Raw genomic sequence first — 24,832 nt, 5'->3', positions numbered from 1 at the left:
CAGGAACACACTGCGATTCACAAAGCCTGAGTTAGGCACCTAGGCTCCCTCTACAGTGAATGGGGAGAGAGGTGCTCCACATCCTCGGTAACTGAACCCTGGCTATGGAACTCGTGGTCAGAAGAGACTACACTGAACCAAAGGCTGACTGTCTTGATCAAAGCGTAACAGAGACCTTTTCAATAAAGCCTTCCCTCAAAATCAGTGCTCTTGGAAAATAAACCAAGCAGACAAAAAAAAAAAATCTTTCACACTGCTCCTCGGCCAGGAGGGGCAGAAAGAGACAAATGCCTTTCTGTTCTGAGCTTTTCTCCTCTTTAATTTTGTGCAGGGCACAGAGCCTACCTAGAAACGTATGAAAGATAGATGGATTAGATTAACTCTTATCAAGAACATTGGCTAATTCCACTGATATTTATTTAGGTGGGAATTCATCTGGAGTAGATCACATTGGCATTTGGTGAAAGATTACACACCCACATCTAAAATGTAACTCACAGTAGGGTGAAAAAAATCTGAACCCTCCCTTCCAGTTCTCACCTCCATCATTTGTGAAACAAATCTTACATCGCTGCATTCCCCATCAGAAAAATCCCTGACTAAGTAAATGGGTCTTGTGCTGAACTCTGCAGGGCACCAATGTGATGCATGAAAACAAATTGTCTTGCTTATAGGAAACTTGGAACAACACTGAGCCTCTTCATAATCTCAGTGATGCTGGTATAAATAAGTAACTCTGCTGGAGCTACGTAGATGTGGAATTAGGATCAGGCCCGCTCCAGTCTAAACAATTCTGCCTGTGTTATATAGAGTTTCCGAGCATGGGAGGAGTTAGTGTATTTTTCTCTTTATAAAAATATTATGACAGTATTTTACAATAATGGAATAAACCAGTGCAGCAGCCCCCTGGTAGGATTCAGTATGCAGGACTATAACATGTGGAGTCCCCACAGCACTTTTTAAAATAAGGTTTCCCTATCTTTCATTACTAGATACTTTGGCTTGGAAAAAAAAAAACTTTGGCCTTGGCTACACTTGCGGATTCACAGCAGCGCTGTGACGCGCGAGTAGTCGCACTGCCAGCGCTGCGAGAGCTCTCTCCACCTCTCCGAGGGGAATAGCTTGCAGCGCTGCGAGCGACCGTGCAGCGCTGCAGGCGCTGATTACACTGGTGCTTTACAGCGCTGCGCTCGGGGGGGGTGTTTTTTCACACCCCTGAGCGCAGCAAGTGCAGCGCTGTGAATTGCCAGTGTAGCCAAGGCCTTTGTTTTTATAGGGCCAGGTTCTTATCTGAGTCCCAGTGAAGTAAATGCACAGTAAAGGTGTTCAAGTTAATGGGATGATTCCAGGTTCACACCATGTAACTGAAGGCAGAATCTGACTCTCAGAGTCATCGGCTCCTGCTGCTTATTCACCATTTGATGACATCATCCCCCATTTGTGGAACTGCATTAATTACTTCAGCACCCAATTGCTATGTGAAAGATGGAAGCTTGACGGGAAGTAGGGAACAAGCCAGGAGAAGTAGTGTTTGCCACCAGGCTCTGCAGGGGCAGAGAGCCTCCTGAGAAGCCACTACTGGCCCTCAAAGCAGGGACCCTTGAGGGTCAGCTGATGTCAATTTGCTCGTCTTAAGCCCTGACTAGCAAGAATCTTTGGAAAGAGGCTACTGTTAATCTCTTCTCCCACTCAGATCACATAGGTTCTTGGATAGAAGCCACTGCGGACACACCCTCCTCCTTCCCCGACTCACGCTACTGAGATATTCTGGGGAGATCACTTTGTGCTCCTCAAACTGCTACCCCGCCCAGTCAGACAGCAGAGGTCTTCAAGGTCCAGCTGCTTCCTCTTGCCAGCAGCAGCGCTCTTTGGAGGGCAGAGTGTGTGTCATTAGCAGTTCACTTCCTCTGTACACATTAGCAGAACAGTTAGGGGAGAGAGATCCCTAGAATAGCAATAAACCTACTGCACGTACAGTCCTTGGGGGAACCCCAGAAACCAGCCCTCTGAGAACGAAGAGCAGATTCAGCCTAGACTGCTGATGACATGCTATAAGCACGCTATGCTCACTCCTTATTAATGACGGGCAATATTCATTTATCTGAATTTCTAAAGTAACTGAGTTTCAGAGTAGCAGCCATGTTAGTCTGTATTAGCAAAAACAACGAGGAGTCCTTGTGGCACCTGAGAGGCTAACAAATTTATTTGGCCTAAGCTTTCGTGAGCTAGAACCCACTTCGTCAGATGCATGGAGTGAAAAATTACAGTAGGCAGGTATAAATATACAGCACATGAAAAGATGGGAGTTGCCTTACTGGGGGGGGGGGGGGGGGGGGTCAGTGCTAATGAGGCCAATTCAATCAGGGTGGATGTGGCCCATTCCCAACAGTTGAGGTTCAGCTAGTTGTGATTCCAGTGAAACAAAGGCAGAAAGTGTCATGACAGAAACACCCCAACATTTGTAGGGTGACTTGTCACAGAGAGTTAGAAGCTATGTTTTGTTTTCATATAGAGAGAGGGTAGAAGACGACCAAAGCAAAGCAACATACTGAAACCCCCCCCCCCATATAGTAGTAGTGCTATGGAAGGTATAATCATAGACCCTAGAGGATGAAAGGACCCTTAAGGCCACGTAGTCCTTCCCCCTTACAATGCAGGAGGGCTTTGTCCAGACTAGTTTTAAAAGTCCCAGGGTGATGGAGCTTGCACCTGGGGACTAATAGACCTTTCTGTCCCCTCCTGATAGCCTCCATTTTCTGAGAATTGCATCCCATTGCTCCTACTCATACCACCATAGCTGGGATTCTGCCAAAGCACAGGAAGTCCCCACCCTCTGGACACTACTCCTTATGCATCGCCCCGTAGGCTGGGATATGAGCAGGGGTGGAAGACAAGCCCCCCAGGTATGTTCAGATCCACTAACCATTGATCCCTGCAGAGCAGAAATGCAAGAGCGGCAAAGGCTACTTCAGCCTGAGGGCTTCAGCAGTGGATATGAAGCATCCTAGAGGGAGAGATTTTTCCTCTTTTCATCTCACACAGACCTACCCTCCCTCATGCTTGGGGCAGTGGGAAAAGAGGATCTGGCCCAAATATGACACTCTTTGTCACAGGGTGCTCTACTCACTGTTTGGTGGTGCCCCCTTCTGGCAGTTCTGAGATTAGCTCCACCCAGTTCAGTGCCCCCTTTCTGGTCTTCCACCCTTGTAACTCTCCTCTTGCTCATGGAGTTGCAATATGGCTGCTTCGTGACTCAGCCCTCTGGCTGAGTCACACCCTCATTTCCCCTTCCCAGGGAGTCTTTCAAAGTCCTTCTGCACCAGCAGCATGAGGCAGTCCTCATTCTCACTGCCCTGTGTCATGCCCACAGTGACTCCAGCAATCTTCCTATTCACTGCTCCCAGCAATACCACTCTGCAGTGGATGGCAGGAGAACCCAGGCCCACCCTCTGCTCTGGGTTCCAGTCCAGGGCCCTGTAGCAAGCAGTTGGGCAGGGACTTCACCAACCTTACTGCTCTTGCCCCTGGATGACTTCCTACCATGCTCCTTGAAGCTTCTTTTTCATCAGCCTTCCTAGTCAGACCCCTCTCCCTTAGGCCTACTAAGTAAACCCTTCCTAGCGCCCCTTTTTTCTCCCTTGCCTCAGGGAGAGACTGTGGGCTTCCTCACTGCTGCCTCTCACACTGTTTCCAGCCTCATGGCTTTATAGATGCCCCCTGTTCCCTCACAGGTGAGCTTCCTTCTAATTAGTGGCCTTCACTCATCCGACATCTCCTCTGTTTACAGCTTAATTGGCTGATTGGGCCTACCTGGCCTCATTCAACTGTGTGGGGACTGTACCCCATCATACCAGCTCCATAGCTGCTGCAAACCCATAATGCATGCTTCACTCACTTTGTGCATGAGTCTTCTTTTCTTAAAACTGGATTCACAACACGGGACTGCTCTTGGGAAGACAAAAACCACTAGCCATAGGGTCCACCCAGATTCTATGGCCACATACACAGCTGCAAGTGCAGTATTTGCTTCTTCCCTGAAAAAGTCACTGCTCTTTTCCACCTGTCCTCTTAGATTCTGCCTTTTCTTCTACAATCAGGTCTTGCCATGACATTAAGAGGCTACAAGCTCAGCCTTGCTGGGTGCTCTTTCTAAATGTCTTTTGCCAGGTCCAGGTCATGCTCTGGAGCCAGTGGCAGCTTCTAAGTTCTGTCACCAAGTGCTAGGAGACAGTATTTTGTAGGAACTCCAGTCAGGTGCCTGATCATATGACCGCATAGACCCCACTGTGGTCATAGTTTTCATTGTTTCATTAATGCTGCTTGAGACTGCCTGATCTGAGCACAGCTTTTATGCTGCTGATGTATTTATTTGACCCTTACGACGCTCTGAATCGGTTTTAGTCCCATTTGGCAAAGACATGAGATGTGTCCCTGGGAGCTTTCTCCTCTTCCCTGCAACCAGTTTGGAGGAGCCCCTTCTGCGCTGGGTTTTTCGCAGTTTTTGTTTCACTAGTTAACATTATCCCACATAGGATAGTGGGTTATTTTGTGTGCTTGTGACATGCAGGCAAGGAAGTGGTAATGAATCTATTGGCCAAAGCCAGGGAAAGAGAAGAGCAACATCCAGCCATCCAAAAGAAAGAAAATGAAGATACAGTATTTTATAAAAAATGGACTTTGGGACAATGGCTGCTCCACTATGGCCAACTGGCTGCTCTCGGATCAGGTGGCTGCTGCCCTGAATGCATTCTTGAAGTTTTGTCTATTTCTCACATTTGGGGCTAGTTCCCTAGAGGGGGAGGAGCGGGGGAAGGAAGAGACGGGGCAGGAAGGGGTGGAGTGGGGGTGGGGCCTGGGACTGAGCACGCCCTGGGAACTCAGGAAGTCGGCGCCTATGGCCTAGCAGACGAGGGAGAGATGATATAAGGTCTAGAAAATAATTAAGAGTTTGCTTTACAGTGGACTCTCCTTGACTGGCTGGAAATACTGTTTGCTTGCGTGGTCTGAATCTGACTTCCTGATGATCACTAAGTCTTCATGTGGATGTATAGAAAGCTGTCAATAGGGACAGTTTAAGAAAATAAATAAATAAAAAGGTTATTTTAATTATCTCACTGAAACACAATCTCCATCACAAGAGGGAGGTACTTCCAAAACTGCCTTAACATTCACCCCAAAAGGAAGGAGTCCCCATCACAATGGGTGCGACTTCGCAGCACTACAACTGGCTGGAAAAATCAAGTTGTTTGTGAAACTCTCTCTGTGTTCCTTTTGGCCAGAGGTGGTTTTGAGCCTTTTGGCAGGGTTAGATGTTTCATTCTGCGTTTCATGTTTAGTGACTCAAACTACAAACGTTACATTATGTGTAACTGTTTCCACACAGGATGGTTCCTTTGCAATGACAGGGAATTCCCGGCAGGGTGTGGCCTTTATGCAGCCTGTAGTAGTACAGTGGGCCCCAATACTGAATGGGGGCTTTGGGGGGGTTACTGCAATTCAGATATTAAATAATGCTGACGGCAGTACAGCGTCAGGTCTGTGCTGCCAGGCTCCCACGTCTAAAAGGAGCTTTCCTTTTGTTTTTTACGTCAGAAAATGAGCCACCCTCCTCTTTGGTCTCTGGAATCATTGACTACAACATGCCTCTCACCTCCACCTATCTGAAGCAAATGAAGCTGCGGGTCATGAATTCACAGGAGCAGGTGAGTTGCTCTCTTCCTGACTAACAGAGTCGGTCTTACTCCAAGAGGTGCTGAGCGGCACCAGGTGCAGAGCAGATTTCTGTCCAGACTGAAGGGGTAGGGTGAATGGCTGATGCTTGGCATCTCAAAGTAGTGATGGCCAGATTGTCACAGGAACAGTTTTGCACATGTCTAGCTTGTGTGCACGTGCAGGTTGGGAATTGCACAATTGCAGAGAGTGTTGTTGTGTGTAGGTTGCGTGCACGCAACATTTTGTTTTTGAAAGTCTGTCTCTAAAAATCCATGCAGGGTTTTTGCCGAAAGGGCACGGAGGAGAGGAACAGAAATGTATTCAGTGCAGTTATTGTTCATTACTATCTGCATGTTCTTTAGACATATGGTGGTTTTAAGTGAAATTAATATAAAAATATCCATGACGAAGAGGAATGTATTTCTCTGCCACCTTCCAAACTGCTTAAGGACTTTAGCAGATTGGGACTGATCCCTAGAATTGCTTCTGTTGCTCGGGTGTTCTCTTTTCTTGAGTTGTTCGGCATCTTGCAGGAGAGTCAGCTCCAGTCACTTCCTTCTTGTCTCCAGCTGGGAAGAGGTTCAGCTGTTTGGTGACAATATTATGCCTCTGGATTTTGATTTGGGAATGGAGAGGGTAGATTGCCACATGATTACACCCAGGCCATGGAATTTTCCAATCTTCTGCAGCTGCAGAATTTGCCAAGGGATCCTCAATGCACCATGGAAACAGACTATAAAAAGAATACACTTTACTGACTCCCCACAAAGTTGCATTGCTGGCACTTCAGAAACCAAGTGTCAGATTTTCTTCCCACCAAATAGAGGTTGGAGTCTGATCCCCTTATGCTTTTCTCCCTACCTTCCCATTACCACCAGGAGCTGAGGAGGGGTGTGTGTGTGTGGTAGCAAGCAGGAGGCATTGGTTAATTGTTAACTTGAATGGTGAAGTTGAAGTACATGGATGGTTGTTATCTGATGGCAGCCTAAAGAGAGAACTCAGTGCAGGGGTATAAAGTGCCAGATCGCGGTTATTTGCAGGGACTGAGGAAATAGATGTTGAATCTTTTCATTGGGTCAGTGGAAAAAAACACCTTACCCTGGGGCTAAATTACATGTTGGAGGGTGCACTTCATCATAGCTTTTCCTTGCACATGCTGGACACCCGAGTTTAACAGTCTCTGTTCAGTGGGTAATATTAGTGTTTTAGAACTGTGAAAAGCTGGGGATCTAATGATTTTGCAATCAGTTGTGGAGTCTGATGCTGTAGAATTATGGACAGCTCTACATCTTCACCAACCTAGAATCTCTTTTCCTCAGAAACTGTCTCTGAACATCATGAGAAAATTGGATTCTAAACTGGATCAGTTCAAGGGGCTTGGAGGGCTCAGGGGATTAGTACCAAAAGAAAGAATCTGATCACTGGTTCTATATCCATCCTTGGATGGGGTGACCAAAAGTTGTTAACCCTTGCTGACTGTTCAGTGGCTTATGTGAAATGAGTTTGGTGGGTCTCAGTCCACAAAAACTCCCACCATAATTGACTTTTTTACTGCAAGGCTATGGACCAAATGGGTGATGGAGACTGAACTCTTATCTCAATGCAGGAAGAGGTCCTTTCACGTCAAGGGTGAGGCATATTAGCAGGGTTGTGTGGGAGGTTTGCCTAATCACTGCTTGTGCTTTACCTGTTCTATGAAAGAGGTGACTTCATTCTCCTGGTCTCTAAAACTCAATTAACTAAAAATATGTGATGAATCTTAACCAAAATCCCGGATCCAAGTCATAAATATGGATCTGAATTTCCATATTGAATTTACCTCCACAATGAGCCAAACCCAAATACCTTGGAAATCAGTAGAATTTGATGTAGGACCTGAGTTTTGAACTCTGGAGTTCAGGAGTGTTTGTGTCTGGAATTTTTTCTCAATAAATTACAGCCAGAGCAAGTGTGTGTCCTCAGTTCTGTTCTTGGACCTGTCACTAAAAAGATGGATAGGAAATGTACTGCTACCAAGAAATGCTTTTGCATCTGGCTAACTGAGCCTCGAAAACAGTCCAATGTGGGGAGTGGAAAGCTGCAAACAAGATGGCTGTTGCTGGGCAGCCCAACACACTGAGCTATTCGATTTTACTAACTGAATTTATTTCCCTTTCTGAAACTAACCCTCTCTCTGACTCGCCAGCTCAGGAGTAGAAGGTGATTGGAGATAAATGCCAAAGAGCAAAAACATAAACTAATTAGCTGAAAACAGCATAAGGTTCTCAGATGCCATATTCCATTGCCCTGGTCCTGAGCTCGGACTTGCAAACAGAGGTACCTTGAAACCACTGCACCATAAGGAAACTGTTAGAATATTTATGTTCATAGACATACAAAGCAAATACATCAGAGACTTCACTGGAGGGGAGATTAGGAGTTATCACCATGAGGACACAGGCAGGTGGAGAGGAGCCTGATAAGTGACTAGTTCATGAGAGAAAAGATGCAAGATTCTCTCAGCGCGGCCCAGGAAACAGGGAACAGCAACACAGGCATAACAAGAAGAACATTGTAATGTATGCTGTGCACTTCGGAAGCAATTGTTATCTGAGGATCATACAGCGCTATACAAAGATTACATTAATTAATCCTTACAACACCACTGTAACATAGGTAAGCATTATTATCTCTGTTTTACAGGTGGGTGAAATGCTGCATAGAGAGGTTAAGGGTCTGAATTTCAGAATTACTGAGCACCTGCATCTCCAGTTGAAGTTCACAAGGGACTTCGCTACTGCCAATTGAATCTTCTGCGGAAGACACTCCAATAGTAGTTTGATGGGCAGCCCAATGAACTCCTAAGACAGACAGGTAGAGAGTTGATGTCAGTGGAAGCTGGAGGTACTCAGCACTTCTGAAAATGGCCCTAAATGATTTGCCCAAGGTCACACATCATGGTTAAAACCACTTCAAAAAATTCCTTTGTTAGTAGAAAGATACGTCCAAATGATTATACTGAATATCTGTCAGTAAAGAGTCCTCAAGCCCGTTTCCAGTCATAGGTTCTTTTTAAAGCAGGACACACTAGCCAAATCCTGCCCTCACTTGCACTCATGCAATCCCCCTGAAGTCAGGCCAGGCAAGGCCCATTGTAAATAGGATGTACAATATTTGGAAATATAACCTACACTTCTGAAAGCTTGAGGAGATGGTGGCCATAGCTGTGGGGGCAGGGTGGGGCAGAGGGGAGCCTGTTGTACCTGGGGCTGGGAGTAGAGGAGTTGTGGGGCGGAGGGTAGTGTGTCAAGGCTGGGGTCGGGGGAGGTTGGGTGGTAGGGAGGAGCACACCATGGGGGGTAGGGAGGGTGGGGCTTGAGGGAGCGTGCCTTAGTGGGAAGAAGACATGAATGTTACTCTACTTTAGCTGTGATGCATCTGGACATGATGGATCAAGAGCACATATTAAAGGAAACAAACAGGAAATCAGGTACCAATACAATGTTCTCCTCTGCCTGACCTTATCCCAGTGGTTCAGTGCAGGAGAAAGGTGTTAACCGGTATTAGGTTAGACCTTATGGAGCTGATGCTACACCTCAGTTTCCCACAAAGCGTCATATTGTTTATAATAGAACTTTCATCTTTCCCGGATATGGAATCAGCCGGACAAAGATTAAAGAGGATCATTTTGTTCAGGATGGAAAGAGTGGAAAAAGTGACAGAGGGGCAATCTGTTAAAATGGACTAATCTCCCTGGATCCCTCCTGCCTGGGGCTGAACCAAATGTTTGTGTATTATCCATTCTAATCTTACATTTGTAACTTATCCATGCCATGTCTGCTGTGTGAAGGTAGTGGGTCCTGCGACTACCAATTTCTGCCCAAGGATGTGGTGGCTAATTTGAGAGGCTGCTGTGACTTAAATCTTCATGCTTAATGTTCAAAGGAAATCCTAATGTTTCACATCCACTTAGCTGGCTCACCCCTTCACCCAAACGCTAAAGGCATTTATTTAAATTACTTGGAGATTTTGATCAGGCTATACAGCCTTGGGGCTAAATTCTGAGCAATGCTGAGCAACTGCAACTCCTCTTGTGGCTTTTGGTTTTTAAATGTATGCAAATAAAGTTTCCTAGAGCACATAGTTATTCTGAGGCTCTGCCCCATGTTAAGCTTCTTTGTAGAAAGCTTTTCTGTAGTTCTGTCTATTTACACAACACTTTGCAAACTCATGGGCTCAATCCTGCTGGGAGTAGGGTTGCCAGGTGTCCGGTTTTCAATCGGAACGCCCGGTCAAAAAGGGACCCTGGCAGCTCCAGTCAGCACCACTGACCGATCCATTAAAAGTCTGGTCCGTGGCACAGCAGGGCTAAGGCAGGCTTCTTGCCTGCTGTGGCTCCGTGCGGCTCCTGGAAGCAGCAGCATGTCCCTCCTCCTGCTCCTAGGCACAAGGGCAGCCAGGGGGCTGCACTCATTGCCTCTGTCCCAAGCGCTAGCTCCATAGCTTCCATTGGGTGGGAACTGCGGCCAGTGGGAGTTGCGAGGGCGGCGCCTGCAGATGAGGCAGTGCGCAGAGCCACCTGGCTGCGCCTCCGCATAGGAGCCGGAAGGGGGACATGCTGCTGCTTCCGGGAGCTGCTTGAGATAAGTGCCACCTGGAGCCTGAACCCCTGACCCCAACCTTCTGCTCCAGCCCTGATCCCCCTGCCACCCTCCAAACCCCTAGGTCCCAGCCCAGAATCCCCTTCTGCATCCCAAGCCCCTCATCCCCAGCCCCACCTCAGAGCCTGCACCTGCAGCTGGAGCCCTCATCCCCCCGTACCCAAACCTCTTGCACCAGCCCAGAGCCCCTTCCCACAATCCAAACCCTTCATCCCCAGCCCCCCCCAGAGCCTGCACCCCCAGCCAGAGCACTCACCCACTTCCGCATCCCAACCCACTGCCTCAGCCCAGAGCCCCCTCCTACACCCTGAACCCCTCATTTCTGGCCCCACCCTGGAGCCTGCACCTCCTCTCGCACCCCAAGCCTCTGCCCCAGCCCAGTGAAAATGAGTGAGTGAATGGGGGGGGGGGGGGGAGAGTGAGCGACAGAGGGAGGGGGGGCTGGAGTGAGCAGGGGGCGGGGTCTCAGAGAATGGGCAGGGCCTTGGAGGAGGAGTGGGGTAGGGGGGAGAGCAAGGGTGTTCAGTTTTGTGCGCATAGAGAGTTGGCAGCCCTAGCTGGGTGCTGGGTGTCCTCAACACCCACCACATTTAGTGGGAATTGAAGGTTATTCCACGCCTTGCAAGTCTGGGCTCTATATAAATAAAACCTGTTCCATGCTCCAAAGAGCCTGTAGTCTAAGGCTTTGACCTGTTTCCACTGAAGTCAATGACAAAGCTCGCAGTGATGTTGTGGGTGCCAGATCAGACCATTTTATAAGGCCTAGAAGTGTCATGTATTCCATGGGATTTGAGCCCTGTGACTATGAAATGAAGTGTTTCCCTCTTTAGATAAATTACGTAACTACGTGAAAGTCAATACAAAATATTTATAAAGGGAGGAAAGCATATTTGCCAAACTGACCCTTGGATGCTGTAACACTATTAATTCTTCCATATTTAACATCTCTTTTAACAGTGGGCATTTCTATGTCTACTTGGAGTTACTGTTTCCAGAAATGGCCCCACATCACATGACAAAAACTTATAAGTATGGGCCCAGTACCACCACCCTCACTGACTTCTTCAATAGGAGGTTAACATGAGTAAGTTCTGCAGGGCTGGGCCTTTGGTTAGCCACAATAGGTCTGCAAATGTTACCCTGCACCATGGATTTGACTGTAATCTTCCACCTCCAATGGCAACTCTGCAACATGAAAAACCATGCTTTCCGCAAAATATGAAGATCCCAGAATCCTTGAAGAAGACCGACCTGTGTGGCCTGATTCCTTCAGCTGGTCTCTGTTAATTTCTAATGTTTTCCTTTGGATTCTGTTGCTTTGTACTGGTTTGTCAAGGACCAGTGGCCCCCACCACCAACAGAGCCATTGCTTTGTTCCAAAACCTAGTTGGCCAACTGGAACCAGTTGAAAGTTTTCAATTGGAATTTCTACTTGAGTTGAGAATCCAAAGACTATGGAAAAAGAGGCTGATTTGCATCCTGGAACATTGAATGCAGAATACAGATGGGTGGGTGATCTCCTCAAGGAAGCAGTCTCATGGCAACTTTAGCTTGGAGAGACTGGGGACTGAAGGCCAGGAGAGCTGATGGGCAAATCCTTACAATTTCCACCAATGTCAGGTGTCTGGCTTGCCAGCTAGAGCTCAAGAAACCCATTTTTTCTCTTCCCCACTATCCCTAGAGCTGTGTAGAAAATAACTGTAAAGGTGATCTTGCTGTGTGTGATGAATAATAATAAAAAAGGCCTCAGTCCCCCTCTCCCCCCCATTTTCCCCCTGTTTGTATTCTATATTAGAAACATCTGGTAATGATCTTGCTCTTTTTTCTGGAGGACTTGGGCTATCTTTGGAAGACGAGGTTGCTGCTCTCCCAGTCCCCAATTGAGGCAGAGAGGATGTGGAGTTTTAGGATTAGAAAGCTGCAGCTCTGGTTTCGGTCTCCAGCTGTGATGTTCCAGATGCCCCAAGGACTGCAAAAGTCCTCCAAGAATCAGAACTTGTTTCTAAGAAGAAGTGGAAGCAAAGAACATTTTGAGGTTCTTTTTGTACATCCCAAACACCTTTTTAAATAATTATTTATTGCTTTCTAGTTCATCTTTAAAGCAATGTCACCTTATTGCCATGCAATTAACTAGCATTTGGTGGCACTCATAGAAATAAATTAAATAACTGACTTGTGTTCCTCTTGGCTTCTGCCATAAATGATTAATTGTGCCCAGCAGCACCATGGGGAATTCACTTTTCTTGGGGTAACTGATCTACAGAAACCATTAAATGAATGGATGTCAAGATGGCCTTTTAACTTCATTATCCAGGAAAAATTGTGTGCCGAGTCTATGATTTACTGGTTCTGCTAGACACACCAGTATTAAAACAGCAGTGCGTCCAAAGGGAAGCACAGACTGGAAGACTGTTAGAATGTTTTATCTGTGCCGAGGAACAAAGAAGACAGTAGAATCAGGAACTTCTGCTTGAGCCTTCATAAATGACAAGAAGGGGCTTCCTGCAGAGAGTACAGACCTTGGAAAGCAACATTCCAAAATAGCTCCCCATGAGTAATGAGGTTACTCTGAAAACCCCAGACCAAATTCTGTTCTCACTCTTAAGAAAATGTGGAATACCTCCATTGAAGTCAATAGATTTCCTCTGGCATAACTGAGAGCAGAATTTAGCTTGAGGTCACAAGAACATGCAGAGTCTCCTGTGGCCAGAGTCTCCTCTCACATTGGTTTTAAACAAATTCGCACAGGTGTGAGAGGAGAATCAGGCCCTTTACACTTTCCACACTATGCAGAAGTAACTCACTGTAGGATGACTGCTGGTGCACTAAACTATCTTCTGAACTCCTGAACTAGTTACAAGCTAGTAATTAAAAAGAGCAAAAAGAAAATGTTTGCTGTTTAGCCCTAATGCTTCTACCACCTAATTTTTAAATGATGAATACTATCATTTTTTAAACGCCTAAGTCCAAGTTTAAGGCAGTTGTTCTCTGGGCAAGCTATTCCTTCTGGTTTAATTCCCACTCAGTCCTGAATTTATTTTTTCAGGGTTAATACTAGGCCATTCAGCATGACTTCCATTAAGGCCTCCTATCTTACACAATGGCTGGCAGACTCTAAAGACATTAAAAGGAACAAATCTTTACATTGAAATGCCAAACTGACTCCCTCTGATCTGGACATGCTGCTGTTTTGGCAGATTCAATACAGTCCAGTCTGGGGTTTGGTAACCAGGTATAAATGATACAGAAACGGGCCAGGGGGTAATATAATGAGCCAACGGCAGGAGCTGCTGTTGGAGCTGAATTAACATAAGCTTTCTACTGGGGCTGGGGCTTTGTGCTCTAGTAAGAGATTGGGAGGAATGGTGGGGCCCGGCCCAGCCCTGCGTTCCTTACACATTCCAGTGGGAGTTTGAGATGTGCGAGGAGGGCAGGATAAGGTGTATGCAGTTGCTGACATCAGAACAGGTTTTCAGGAAACATTTTCTCCATATCAGAGACATAATCATGAAAGGTCGTGAGCCCCTTCCAGTCCAACTCAAGTCAAGGGGAGTTGAGGTTGCTAAACACCCTTCAGGATCAAGCCCCAGCTGGGGGACTAAGGGATGAAAGGATCCTTCTGTCCAAAGTAGTTTGTATGCAATATTGAGTCCTCCTCGCTCCCTCTCCTCTGCCTTCTCCATGCTGTACCCATTAATCAAGTTCACTCCCCTCAGACATCCTAGGAGAGTTTCTATCAAGCCAGCCGAGACCCCTCCCCAGCCAGCCTGCTTGGGATGCACCCCCATTCTTAACTCTGGGCTTGCAATGAGACAAGCAGAGCTGGAGCTGGGGGAAGGTGGAGGCACAGAGAGAGCTAAGTTGGGTTGGCTGGGAAATAAGTTTGTCAGCTGCTAACCTCTCCGTTCGCCAGCCCCACCGTTCAGAGCAGCCCCCGGTAGCAGGAGAAAGGCGTAGCCTAGGGTCTTTGATCAGCAATGCACATTCTTGGGACAGGGTTTCTAAAATCTGGGGCAGTCTTGGCAATATTGGTACTGCTTAGTAGGTCTGGCTCTACATAGCACGCAAGGTTTTCCTCTTCGAGATCTTTAGTTCAAAACTGACTTGTATCACGTGAGAGTGAGTTTCGTAGTCTCATCCCTTTGTGCAACTCACAAAACCAACATCAAATTTGCCATGATTAGCAGCTGCTGCTCCGGGCTAAGGTGTCACAGGTCAGGATTAAGGTGCCTGGACTGAGCTGTCTGGGGGGACCCAGAGCTGGGACAACTGAGTGTTTCAGTACTGGAGAAAGTTGTATTTGGCAAAACTGTACAGGGAAACATATCGTGTGCTGCCTGGTTGTAGCCAGGACTTTTATCCCTTCCTCTCATGAGCACTGCATTCAGTCAGTCACTTGAAAATAAATGTTATTTTGCAGAGATATTTGTTGCCCTCTTCTGCCCTGGAGAAGAACCTCCTTTGGTTCCTAAATTAAATGCTGATAAATACTATGCCAAGAAGAAAAACAGAGGTTGCACTGAGAGACAAATACAAATTATGTATTGGCAAATGGGTGTAAGTCAAAGGGAGCCAAAGGAGTTTTAAGTGGCTGGTACCAGTAGCAAGGGAATCAGAAAAAGGTATAAATTCCACAACTTAGCTCTTCTCTAGCCTCACATAAGACTGGGCCGCACACAGACTTACACTGAAATAATAATAGCTGTGAATTAAAACCAATTTAGTTATTTCAGTGCAATTCTCTGTGTTGACACGCTTATTTCAGAATAAGGCTGAAGTCCGTTTAGCTAAAGTCAGTAATTATCGACACATAGACTTTCAGCAAAATAACTAAATTGGTTTTAGGAAATCAATTACATTAAATTGGTGCAAGTTGGTATGTATATCAGCCTTTTGATTCAACTCTGAATATTGGCTTGAAACTCTAACGATGGTAAAAATTATCCAGTGAATAATATTTGGGGACAAAATGGTTCTAAATTTAAGAAGTTCACTCCTTTCATGTATTATCCCCCCCCCCCCGCCCCCCGCCTCCACTTGTGAATTATTTTGTGGAAAGAACTCAAGATAAGTTCATTGTCACAATCTCTATTGCCTTGGTGTTTTGGTGAAAGCTGTATTAGAGCAGTGTTCAGGATTGTATTTGTGTGGTTTAAACTATATTGCCCTTTGAGATTTACAGCCATATCTGTATTCAGTCCGTACTCTCATACCAGTTTATACCCATCCTGTCATCTGTAACCTTCCTGGCATTTTATGGGAGACTTCAAGTTGGGAGACATATGCTGGAAGTCTCATGCTGCCAGTAGTTAATCATCATTAGAGTTTCTAAAAATTACAGATGATAAATTTTCTAACACAAAAGGTATTGCACCCAACATGAGGTAACTGTTTTGGATCTCATTACGATGAATAAAGATAAATTAATCACTGAATTGGAAGTTGGTGGTTGCTTAGAACCGGTGATCTAACCTGATTACATTCAACTTGGGCAAACAGAGGACAATCCCAACCAACAATAGATAGATTTGGTACCTCAAATAGGCTAATTTCCCAAATCTGAAGAAAATTATGAGCAAATTTGGTTGGGAGGAAAAATTTATACAGGAGAATGTGAATGAAAACTGGGAGTTATTTAAGAAGAGCTTATTAGATGGCCAAAAAGCCATGATTCCACAATCAAGAAAGAGGACAACTTTGGTTAACAGAACATCCACGTTAAGTGGCAAAGTGAAGGCAGCAATTAAAAATAAAAAAGCCACACATAACTAATGGAAAAAGGGGGAAATAACTAACAATTGATATAATTTAGAAGATGTGAAGTGTAGAAAATTGATAAGGGAAGCAAAGGGAAAAATCCATGGATGGCAGGGCTAAGGACAATAAGGATTTTTTTTTTAAAGTATATTAGGAACAAAATAAATCCTAACAATGGTATAGGCTCATTATTCAGTGGAGATGGTAAAATTGTTAATATTGATTCAGAAAAGGCAGGGTTCAGTAAAAAATTTTCTGTTCTGTATTTGAAGCAGGTTGATATACTTATATCACATGAACATAATGAAGTACTTTCCAGTCCATTAGTAACTAATGAGGTTGTTAAACAACTTTTACTAGGGATAAAAAAATTAAATCATCAGGTCCAAATAACTTGAATCCAAGCGTCCTAAAAGAATTGGTGGAGGAGATGTCTGGCCCTCTGATGTTAATTTTTAACAAATCTTAGAATGTTGGGGAAATTCCAAAAGACTAGAAGAGTTCTAATGTTATGCCAATATTCAAAAAGGGCAAGCAAGATGATCCAGGGAACTATAGGCCAGTCCTGGGCAAAATAAAGGAAAAGTTGATACGGGATTCAGTTGATAAAGAATTAAAGGATAGGAATATAATTAATGCCAGTCAACATAACTTTTATGGAAAATAGATCTTGTCAAACAAACCTGATTTCATTCTTTAAGGAGATTACAGGTGTAATGTATAAAGGTAGCTGCATGGGTGTAATAGACTTTTGTATGGTGGTTCGGCTAAAAAATAGCACTATTCAGTATCAATAAAGCACATCTTAAATGGATTAAGAATTGGCAAACTGACAGATCTCCTTAAAGAATGAAATCAGGTTTGTTTGACAAGCCCTATTTTCCATTAAAATTATGTTGACTGGCATTAATTGTATTCCTATCCTTTAATTCATCATTGTTCGTCAAATGGGCGTGTATCTACTGGAGTTCTACAGGGATCAGTACTAGGCCTGATGCTAGTCAACATTTTCATCAAATCATATGGAAATATAGAATCACCGTTGATAAAATTTGCGGATGACAAAGGTTGGTGGAGTAGTAAATAATCATGAAGACAAAGCAGGCAGAACAATCTGGGTCCCTTGGTAAGCTGGGCCCATTCAAACAAATTGTGTTTTAACAGCCAAAGTAAAGTTATGCATCTAGGAACAAGGAATGCAGGTCATACCTACAGAATGAGATTCTGTATCCAGGAAAGCAGGGACTCTGAAAAAGGTTTAGAGGTTGGAGTGGACAAGCAAGTCAACGTGACCTCCCAATGTGATGCTATGACAAAAAGGCAAATGTGATCCCTAGATATGTAAACGGGGGAGTAGGCGTAAGGAGATGATTTTACCTCTGTAAATGGCACTGGTGAGACAGATACTGGAATACTGCGTCCAGTTCTGGTGTCCACATTCTAAAACAGCTGTTGAGAAACTGGAGAGGGTGCAGAAAAGAGCCACAAAAATTATTTGAGGGCTGGAAAAAATGCCTTACAGAGTTCAATCTGTTTAGTTTATCATAAAGACGATTCAGGCCTGACCTACATCTAAATAGGTCCCACAGAGATGTAAAGAATGCAGACCCTTGAGAGATGTAGTTAAGCTGGCCTAAGTCCAGTGTAGACACTGCTAGGTCGATGGAAGAAATCTTCCATCAGCCTAGCTACTGTGTGTTGAGAGGTCTACACTGCAGCACTAGAGTGGTGTAACTGCAGCACTGCAGCTGTGGTGTCTGTCACAGATATGCCCTGAGAGGTGACATGATTACAGGGTATAAGTACCTTTGGGGAGAGAAATACCAGGGATTAAAGAGCTCCTTAAGTTAGCAGAGAAGGCTATAACAAGAACCAATGGCTGGAAGATGAAGCCAGACAAATTCAAATTAGAAACTAGGCATCTTTTTTAACAGTGAGGGAGATTGTTCATTGGAACAAAATACCAAGGGAAATGGTGGATTCTCCATCTCTTGATGTCTTGAAATCAAGAATAGACGCCTTTCTGGCAAATGCTTTAGGCAAACACAAGTAATTGGGCTCAATGCAGGGGTAACGGAGACATTTAATGGCCTGTGATATATCAGAAGTCAGATGGATGATGACTGTATGAATGGCTTGCTTTGAATGAATGTATTTTTGTTTATTATTATAATTAACCGTAACATTGAGGATAGTAAAAACTGGAATGAATCTTAAAAGCTTTTAGACTGGGTAGGTCATTACAAACATTTTTTCCCAGAGTAGATTTCCCAGGCTTTGTAAGATAGCACTGTGTGCTCAGTGCACTGTCCAAGTACAAACAAAACATTTTGATGCCAAAACTTGGGCTGGGTGAGACAAACCATGCTGCAGAGGAGATGTGAAACGAGGCCCTAGCCCTTTGTTGTTATTGACGATCACACGGAACTTTGTGTAAGAATAAAGGTATTAACCCTGGTGCCTTGGCCAAATTACAGTCTACCTCCCTAAACTCCTCCTGTGTTTTTAGTTGAACATAATATTTTTTATTTCCTGTCCCAAACTGTCGTGTTAGGTTGCTGTGTGCTGCTAAACAGCTCAGCAGTGGTGCCAAGAGAGGCCGATCTCTAGCTATGTGGTACCCTTCTTCACTGTAATGTTGTGCAGCTTGTTTAATTGTTTTGGGTAAAGTGCTTGGAGATATTGAGAAGTGCAAAGTATTGTCAGTGCTAGTGAACACACTCCTAGTCTCTGGTGCATATTAACCACTGGCACACCGCTAATATGGCCCACTTGCTTTAGCCTGGAACTGAGCATACTGAATAAGTGGGGTCAGTATTCCTCCAAAATTCATATACTTCTGCCTTTATTAATTTACATTTCTTCCTGACCATTGTGAACCCCGTGTGAATCAAAGGACTGAATGTGTTCAGTCTGCTGTTGTGAGGATATGGACTCTTCCCAATAGAACGACAAATAGCATGTAACTTCTCCCCCCAATAAAATCCTAAACAAATCCAGATCTCAACCTGTTTAGTGAGTCTATAAAAAAGCCTTTCACAAGAAGGATCAACAAATCTGTAAAGATGTGGTGCTGCAAAATTACAACACAGTTTATTTTTTATTACATGGTATGTTTTCCATACAATGGGCTTCATGTAGCTGATGCAGTGTGTCCAGGACATGCAAAATGCTTCCTAGCCAATCAATCTATGTAGGCTCTGTATCCAGCTCAGCCGTAGACTTGCTAGGTGATCTTGGTAAAGTCACATAAATTCTGTATATTTCAGTTTCCCCATCTCTAAAATGCAGATAACAAAACCTCAGAGAGGGATTGTGAAGCCAAATTCACTAATGTTTGTAAAGCTCTTTGAGAGCCTTGCATGGAAGTGGTTTAAAAGTGCAAAGTATTAAAGAATTTTAACCCTGATCTTTAAATTTCCACACTCACTTTTGCATGTGCCTCTATTAAACCCACTAAAGTAGGCTTGCACCAGGTTCAGTTGCACACACCATGAAATTTAAGCACCAAATGATCTTATATACATGTATAAAACGACAGTGCAGCCACTTTTGTGTAATAAGCTGTGCTTACAAATGGGAACGTTCAAAACCAGAATGTGGCTTGGGACTGGCTAAAATGTCGGCCTTAAATGATTCAGTTCCGTACCTTCTAATAGCTCCTGTGTTGAAACGACTTGATTCTATTTTCTGTGGCCAAGAAATATGCGGCACCATTTAAGAGTCCTTCTATCCTTGTCAGTCCCTATCACAATGTAAACATACCACCAGGTGGTGTGCATGAATACTCAGAGTGAAATTGATAGGAGACAGAGGAACTTGGAATTTCCATATTTGCTCAGACCCTTGGTTCTTATAGTATAGCCCTGAGACTTTGGGAGTGCCCAATACCTGATATTTCCAGAGAAGGCAGCCTCACCCCCAAAACAATCCTTTCCCTCCTCTTTCAGACGGTGATCAGTTTGCGCCCTGGAAGATGAAGCTGCATTTCCTTTGTATCTCTTTATTTTAGCTCCTAGAACTGATGATTTTATGATTATTTATTAATAACTCTTATTTTTAAAGAAAGATGGGATTATAACTAAGGGTGAACAAGCTAAAGCACGTGATGCAACCCACAGCCCACCAGAAAGTTACACGGATCTTCTCTCTCTCTATTTCCTGACTTCCCTAAGCTATGAAATGTCATAGACGTTCAGCTACAAGGATGCTGTGAAAATAGATTATCCTGCTAGTATTCTTTGACTATGGCTAGCTCTCAGCAACTTGCTTTCCAGTGACACTCTCACCCCCTTTTCCTTACTGACTTCATTCATAAAAGGTTTGCATTTTTTAAAGCTAATTCTCTAGGAGGGTTCAGTAGTGATATAGAATCTAATGCAGTGAGGTCCATCTTTTTATTTAGCCTACTTAGCCAGAGGCACAAGGACATCAAGTGACTTGCACAAGATTGCACAGTGAGTCAGTGACTGCTCTGGGATGAGAATCAAGATCCTCCTAGCTCTCAGGCTTTTGCACTAGTCACTAGATGCAGGACCTGTATTAATCAACAAACATATCTGTTACATGAAGCTGCTGGGTAAGGGCTCGGACGGTAGTTTGTACCTTCATTTGAGAGCCGCCCTGGTAGTTCTTGTGGAACTTTGTCCTGGGAAACTCTGAAAGATGTAGTCAGTGTATTATTTAATATGCATATATACACCCACAAGTGTGCTAGGTGCTTTACAGACAAAACGCACAACACAGCGCCTGTTGGGAAGAACTTTTGCTAAAGCTCTGATGCTACAGGCTGTTCTAGGCAAGAGAACCCCAGTGGGGAGCCCCCAGGTTTCTGCCGGGGTGGCTTCTTGTACCCATGTGAAATAGCTTTCAGCTGCCAGGCCTGAATGAACAAGTCAAAAAGGAGTGCGAGAAGGAAGCAATGTGAAATAATATTTTTAATTATTACGATTTTACTTATTTCCCTTTTTAAAAAATCCTTTAAAAAATAACTCCTGATCCTTACTACTTCAGGGATTATTGTTACTGAACCTGTATCGAACTGCCTGCCCCTTCCCCCTGGATCCAGAAATCGCTGCCTAAAGATACATTAGATAAAATTTGATAAATGCCTACGTGACTTAGGAGCCTAAATCTCATGGGGACTTGAACTCCTAAATCACATAGATGTTTTGAAAATTTTACCCCTTTTCAGCTAGTTTAGGCCCCAGATTAAGGTTTGGTATGAAAGAGGAGTTCTCATATGACCAGAGACAATCTCAAATATTTGTTTGAGGGCCATGTGAGATGCATTTGAACTAGGGCTGTCAAGCGATTAAAAAAATTAATCACAATTAATCGCATTATTAAAAAAATTAATCACGATTAATCACACTGTTAAACAATACTAGAATACCATTTATTGAAATATTTTTGGATATTTTCTACATTTTCAAATATATTGATTTCAATTACAACACAGAATTCAAAGTGGACAGTGCTCCCTTTATATTATTTTTGATTACAAATATTTGCATTGTACAAAACAAAAAGAAATAGCATTTTTCAATTCACTTAATACAAGTACTGTAGTGCAATATGTTTATCATGAAAGTTGAACTTACAAATTTAGAATTATGTACAAAAAAAGTAACTGCACTCAAAAATAAAACAATGTAAAACTTCAGAGCCTACAAATCCACTCAGTCCTACTTCTTGTTTAGCCAATCACTCAAACAAGTTTGGTTACATTTGCAGGAGATAATGCTGCCCGCTTCATGTTTACAATGTCACCTGAAAATGAGAACAGGCGTTCGCATGGCACTGTTGTAGACAGCGTCAAAAGATATTTACGTGCCAGATGCATTAAAGATTCATATGTCCCTTCATGCTTCAACCACCATTCCAGGGGACATGCGTCCATGCAGATGATGGGTCCTGCTTAATATCAATCCAAAGCAGTGCGGACTGATGCATGTTCATTTTCATCATCTGAGTCAGATGCCATCAACAGAAGGTTGCTTTTATTTTGGTGTTTTGGCTCTAGGGGAAAAGGTTGTGGTGCCTCCCAAGCAACATCCACTTGCATCACCAAAAAGAGTCATCAGTAAATTGTGCAGCTCTTCATAATAAGCTTGTCTCTCTCCTTTCTGACATGCTTTGCTCAGCAGTGAAATAGTTAATGTTGAAATATAAATCATCATATCTGGACATGTAACACTGTTAACACTCCACTGAGAATAATGTAGCCATTCATACCTCTCAGTGTGCTATGGGCTGTTCGCAGACTCAGCCAGACATCATCACACTTGGGTCAAGTTTTTAAGGATTTCTTCTCAACCCTAACAGCTGAAGACTTCAAAAAATAAAAAAAGGAAAGCTGAGATTCTGGAGCACAAGGCTGACAGTCTCAAAATAAGTAACGGGTCACTGGCCTGGGCCAGTTAGACTCCTGCCTGGTGGGCAACGAACATAAGAACGGCCATACTGGGTCAGACCAATGGTCCATTTAGCCCAGTCTCCTGTCTTCTGATAGTGGCCAATGCCAGGTGCTTCAGAGGGAATGAACAGAACAAGCAATTATTGAGTGATCCATCCCATCGTCCAGTCGCAGCTTCTGGCAGTTGGAGGTTTAGGGACACCCAGAACATGGGGTTGCGTCCCTGACCGTCGTGCCTAATAGTCATGGAACTTATCTAATTAACTTTTGAACCCAGTTATATTTTTGGGTTTCACAACATCCCCTGGCAACAAGTTCTAGAGGTTGACTGTGTGCTGTGTGAAGAGTACTTCCTTTTGTTTTAAATCTGCTGCCTGTTAATTTAATTGGGTGATGCCTGGTTCTTGTGTTATGTGAAGGAGTAAAGGGAGACTGTAGGTGGGGAGAAGGACACACTTCAGCATCCTAAGGCATGGGGGGGTAGCTGTGCTCTCCCTGAGACACCACCTCTCCCAGAGCTGTGGTGGGGCACTGTGGCTACATACACCCAGTGCAAGGCCCGTGAAGTACAATTGGGACCTGCAAGTGGCAGGCTGTTTCTGCATCAAGGTCCCTTCCCTGAGGAACTGCTACAATTGAGATGGTACATTTAAAAAGTGATGTGAATCATTCTGTTCCTTGCAAACTAAGGGGTTGTGACATCCACATCCATACCCCCGCCTTCCCCCACAAATATTGCTGCGCAGAAGGGACTCGGTAGGGGAAAAACGAGTGGTGGTATCCCCATTGCCCTCCGCAAAGGGAGGGCAGCTTTAAATTCCAGCAGGGGCCTAATAGGTAGAGGCAGCATGGCTCCAGCACTGGATCGTTGCATCCCTTGGATGGATTCCCTGGTCCTGCCCCCACGTATAGGGCTGTGAGTGCCTACTCCAGGTTCCTCCATTGAAATGGTAGCTTGCCCTGGTGCACCATTGCTCCTGTCTGGTTTTGTCACCAGGATCACTTCGCTTGCAGAACATAGGCAGTGACTCTAACCCTAGATTTCTTACTTCACCTACAAGTTTTCAATCCCCCCGCCCAGGATGTAATATGTTACATTCCATCAGTGTTTATCCGACTGGATCCATGGACCCCAGTAACTTGGGGAGCCCTTTCTGGTGGTTCGCAGGACAACCAGAAGAGATGGAGATTGCAGTGGGACAGGTTGGGTAAGGAAAAGACTGGGTTGGTTCACAAGGCTATACCATGTAATTGTCTATAGAATGAGGCTGCCCTGAGTATGCCCCCCACCCCCCAGGATGGCTGCTGGCATGTATCTCATTGCTGTTTTGTATTTTTCCATGGTTACAGTCTCTGTGTGTAACACACTCTTCCTGACTGTACCCCTGTCTTTTCTCCTGAATAACCATATGTTAACAGGTAGTAGATATTTCAGTGTTACTGTTGCTCACTGGCCGGTCCCCTCCCTCTGGCCCTTTCCCAGTGTTATTGTCCCAGCCGTGCCTTTCCCCCAGGATTACTGTAGCTCTTTCGGCACAGAGCCTCTCCCCGGTTAGTGTATCGCTCTCTGCACAGTCTCACGCCCCCGCTGTGTGTGCATTGTGCTGCCTGTTCAGGAGGTGTGTTCTCCCCCCCCCCCCTACAGGATTTCTCTCTGGACACCGCCTCGTCCTCTAGGATTACAGTCCTGGGCTCTCACAATGCACCCTGCCCGGGCGGACTGTCTCTCTCGTTAGAAAATGGATGGGTTCTTTCTGCTCCTCCCCACACCCGCTCTCCCTACAGCGCCTGTCTCTCCCCGTCCCCCCCTCCCAGTGTCCCGCCCCCCCACGATGTGTGTGTCTGTCCCACCCCCCGTGTCACTGCCTGCCCCCCCCACTACCCCCCATGCGCAGCGGGGCTCCCCCCGTCCAGCCCGCCCGTGTCCCTCTTCACCCCATTGCCCCCCCCGCCGTGTGTGTCACTCCCCCCCCCCGCTCCCCCCGGGCCGGGAGTGACGCGCTCCGCAGCGCCAGCCCCTCTCCGCGGGCAGCAGCTGGTTGTCAGCCGCTCCGGAGCGCGGCCAAGCCAGCGTCCCCTCCCGTCCCCGCACCGAGCCGCCGGGCTGGCGCAGGCCGGCAGGCCCCAGGCGCGGCCCCGGCCCCGCAGCAGGTAGGCGCCGGGCCCGGCTCCCCGGAGCGGGCGGCCCGCGGGGAGAGGGGACGGGGGGGGTTAGATTGTAACCCCCAGTTTGGCGTGGGGGGGGGGTACACAACTGCCCCCTGCCCGGGCCCAGAGAAGGGGGCGCCCCGCCGGCTGGGGGGCA

General features: G+C 45.3%; 1 protein-coding gene across 4 annotated transcripts in view; it reads left to right on the top strand.

The window, feature by feature from the left end:
- NOL4L (nucleolar protein 4 like) overlaps positions 1-24,832 on the top strand; it is a 94,725-nt gene that overhangs the window by 30,313 nt on the left and 39,580 nt on the right. For 3 of the 4 annotated variants that reach the window (XM_005304871.5, XM_042842589.2, XM_065566342.1), the window contains exon 4: positions 5,593-5,702. In XM_005304871.5, the coding sequence (XP_005304928.1) occupies positions 5,593-5,702 (110 nt within the window). Of the gene's footprint in view, positions 1-5,592; positions 5,703-24,519; positions 24,679-24,832 lie in introns of those variants that run through there. The other variant, XM_005304873.5, reaches the window with a different exon arrangement.

This window comes from Chrysemys picta, chromosome 13 (assembly GCF_011386835.1).
Source record: "Chrysemys picta bellii isolate R12L10 chromosome 13, ASM1138683v2, whole genome shotgun sequence".
NCBI classification, from domain to species: Eukaryota; Metazoa; Chordata; order Testudines; family Emydidae; genus Chrysemys; species Chrysemys picta.
The sequence above is the reverse complement of the archived record's forward strand: the minus strand, read 5'-3'. Positions and strand labels throughout refer to the sequence as shown.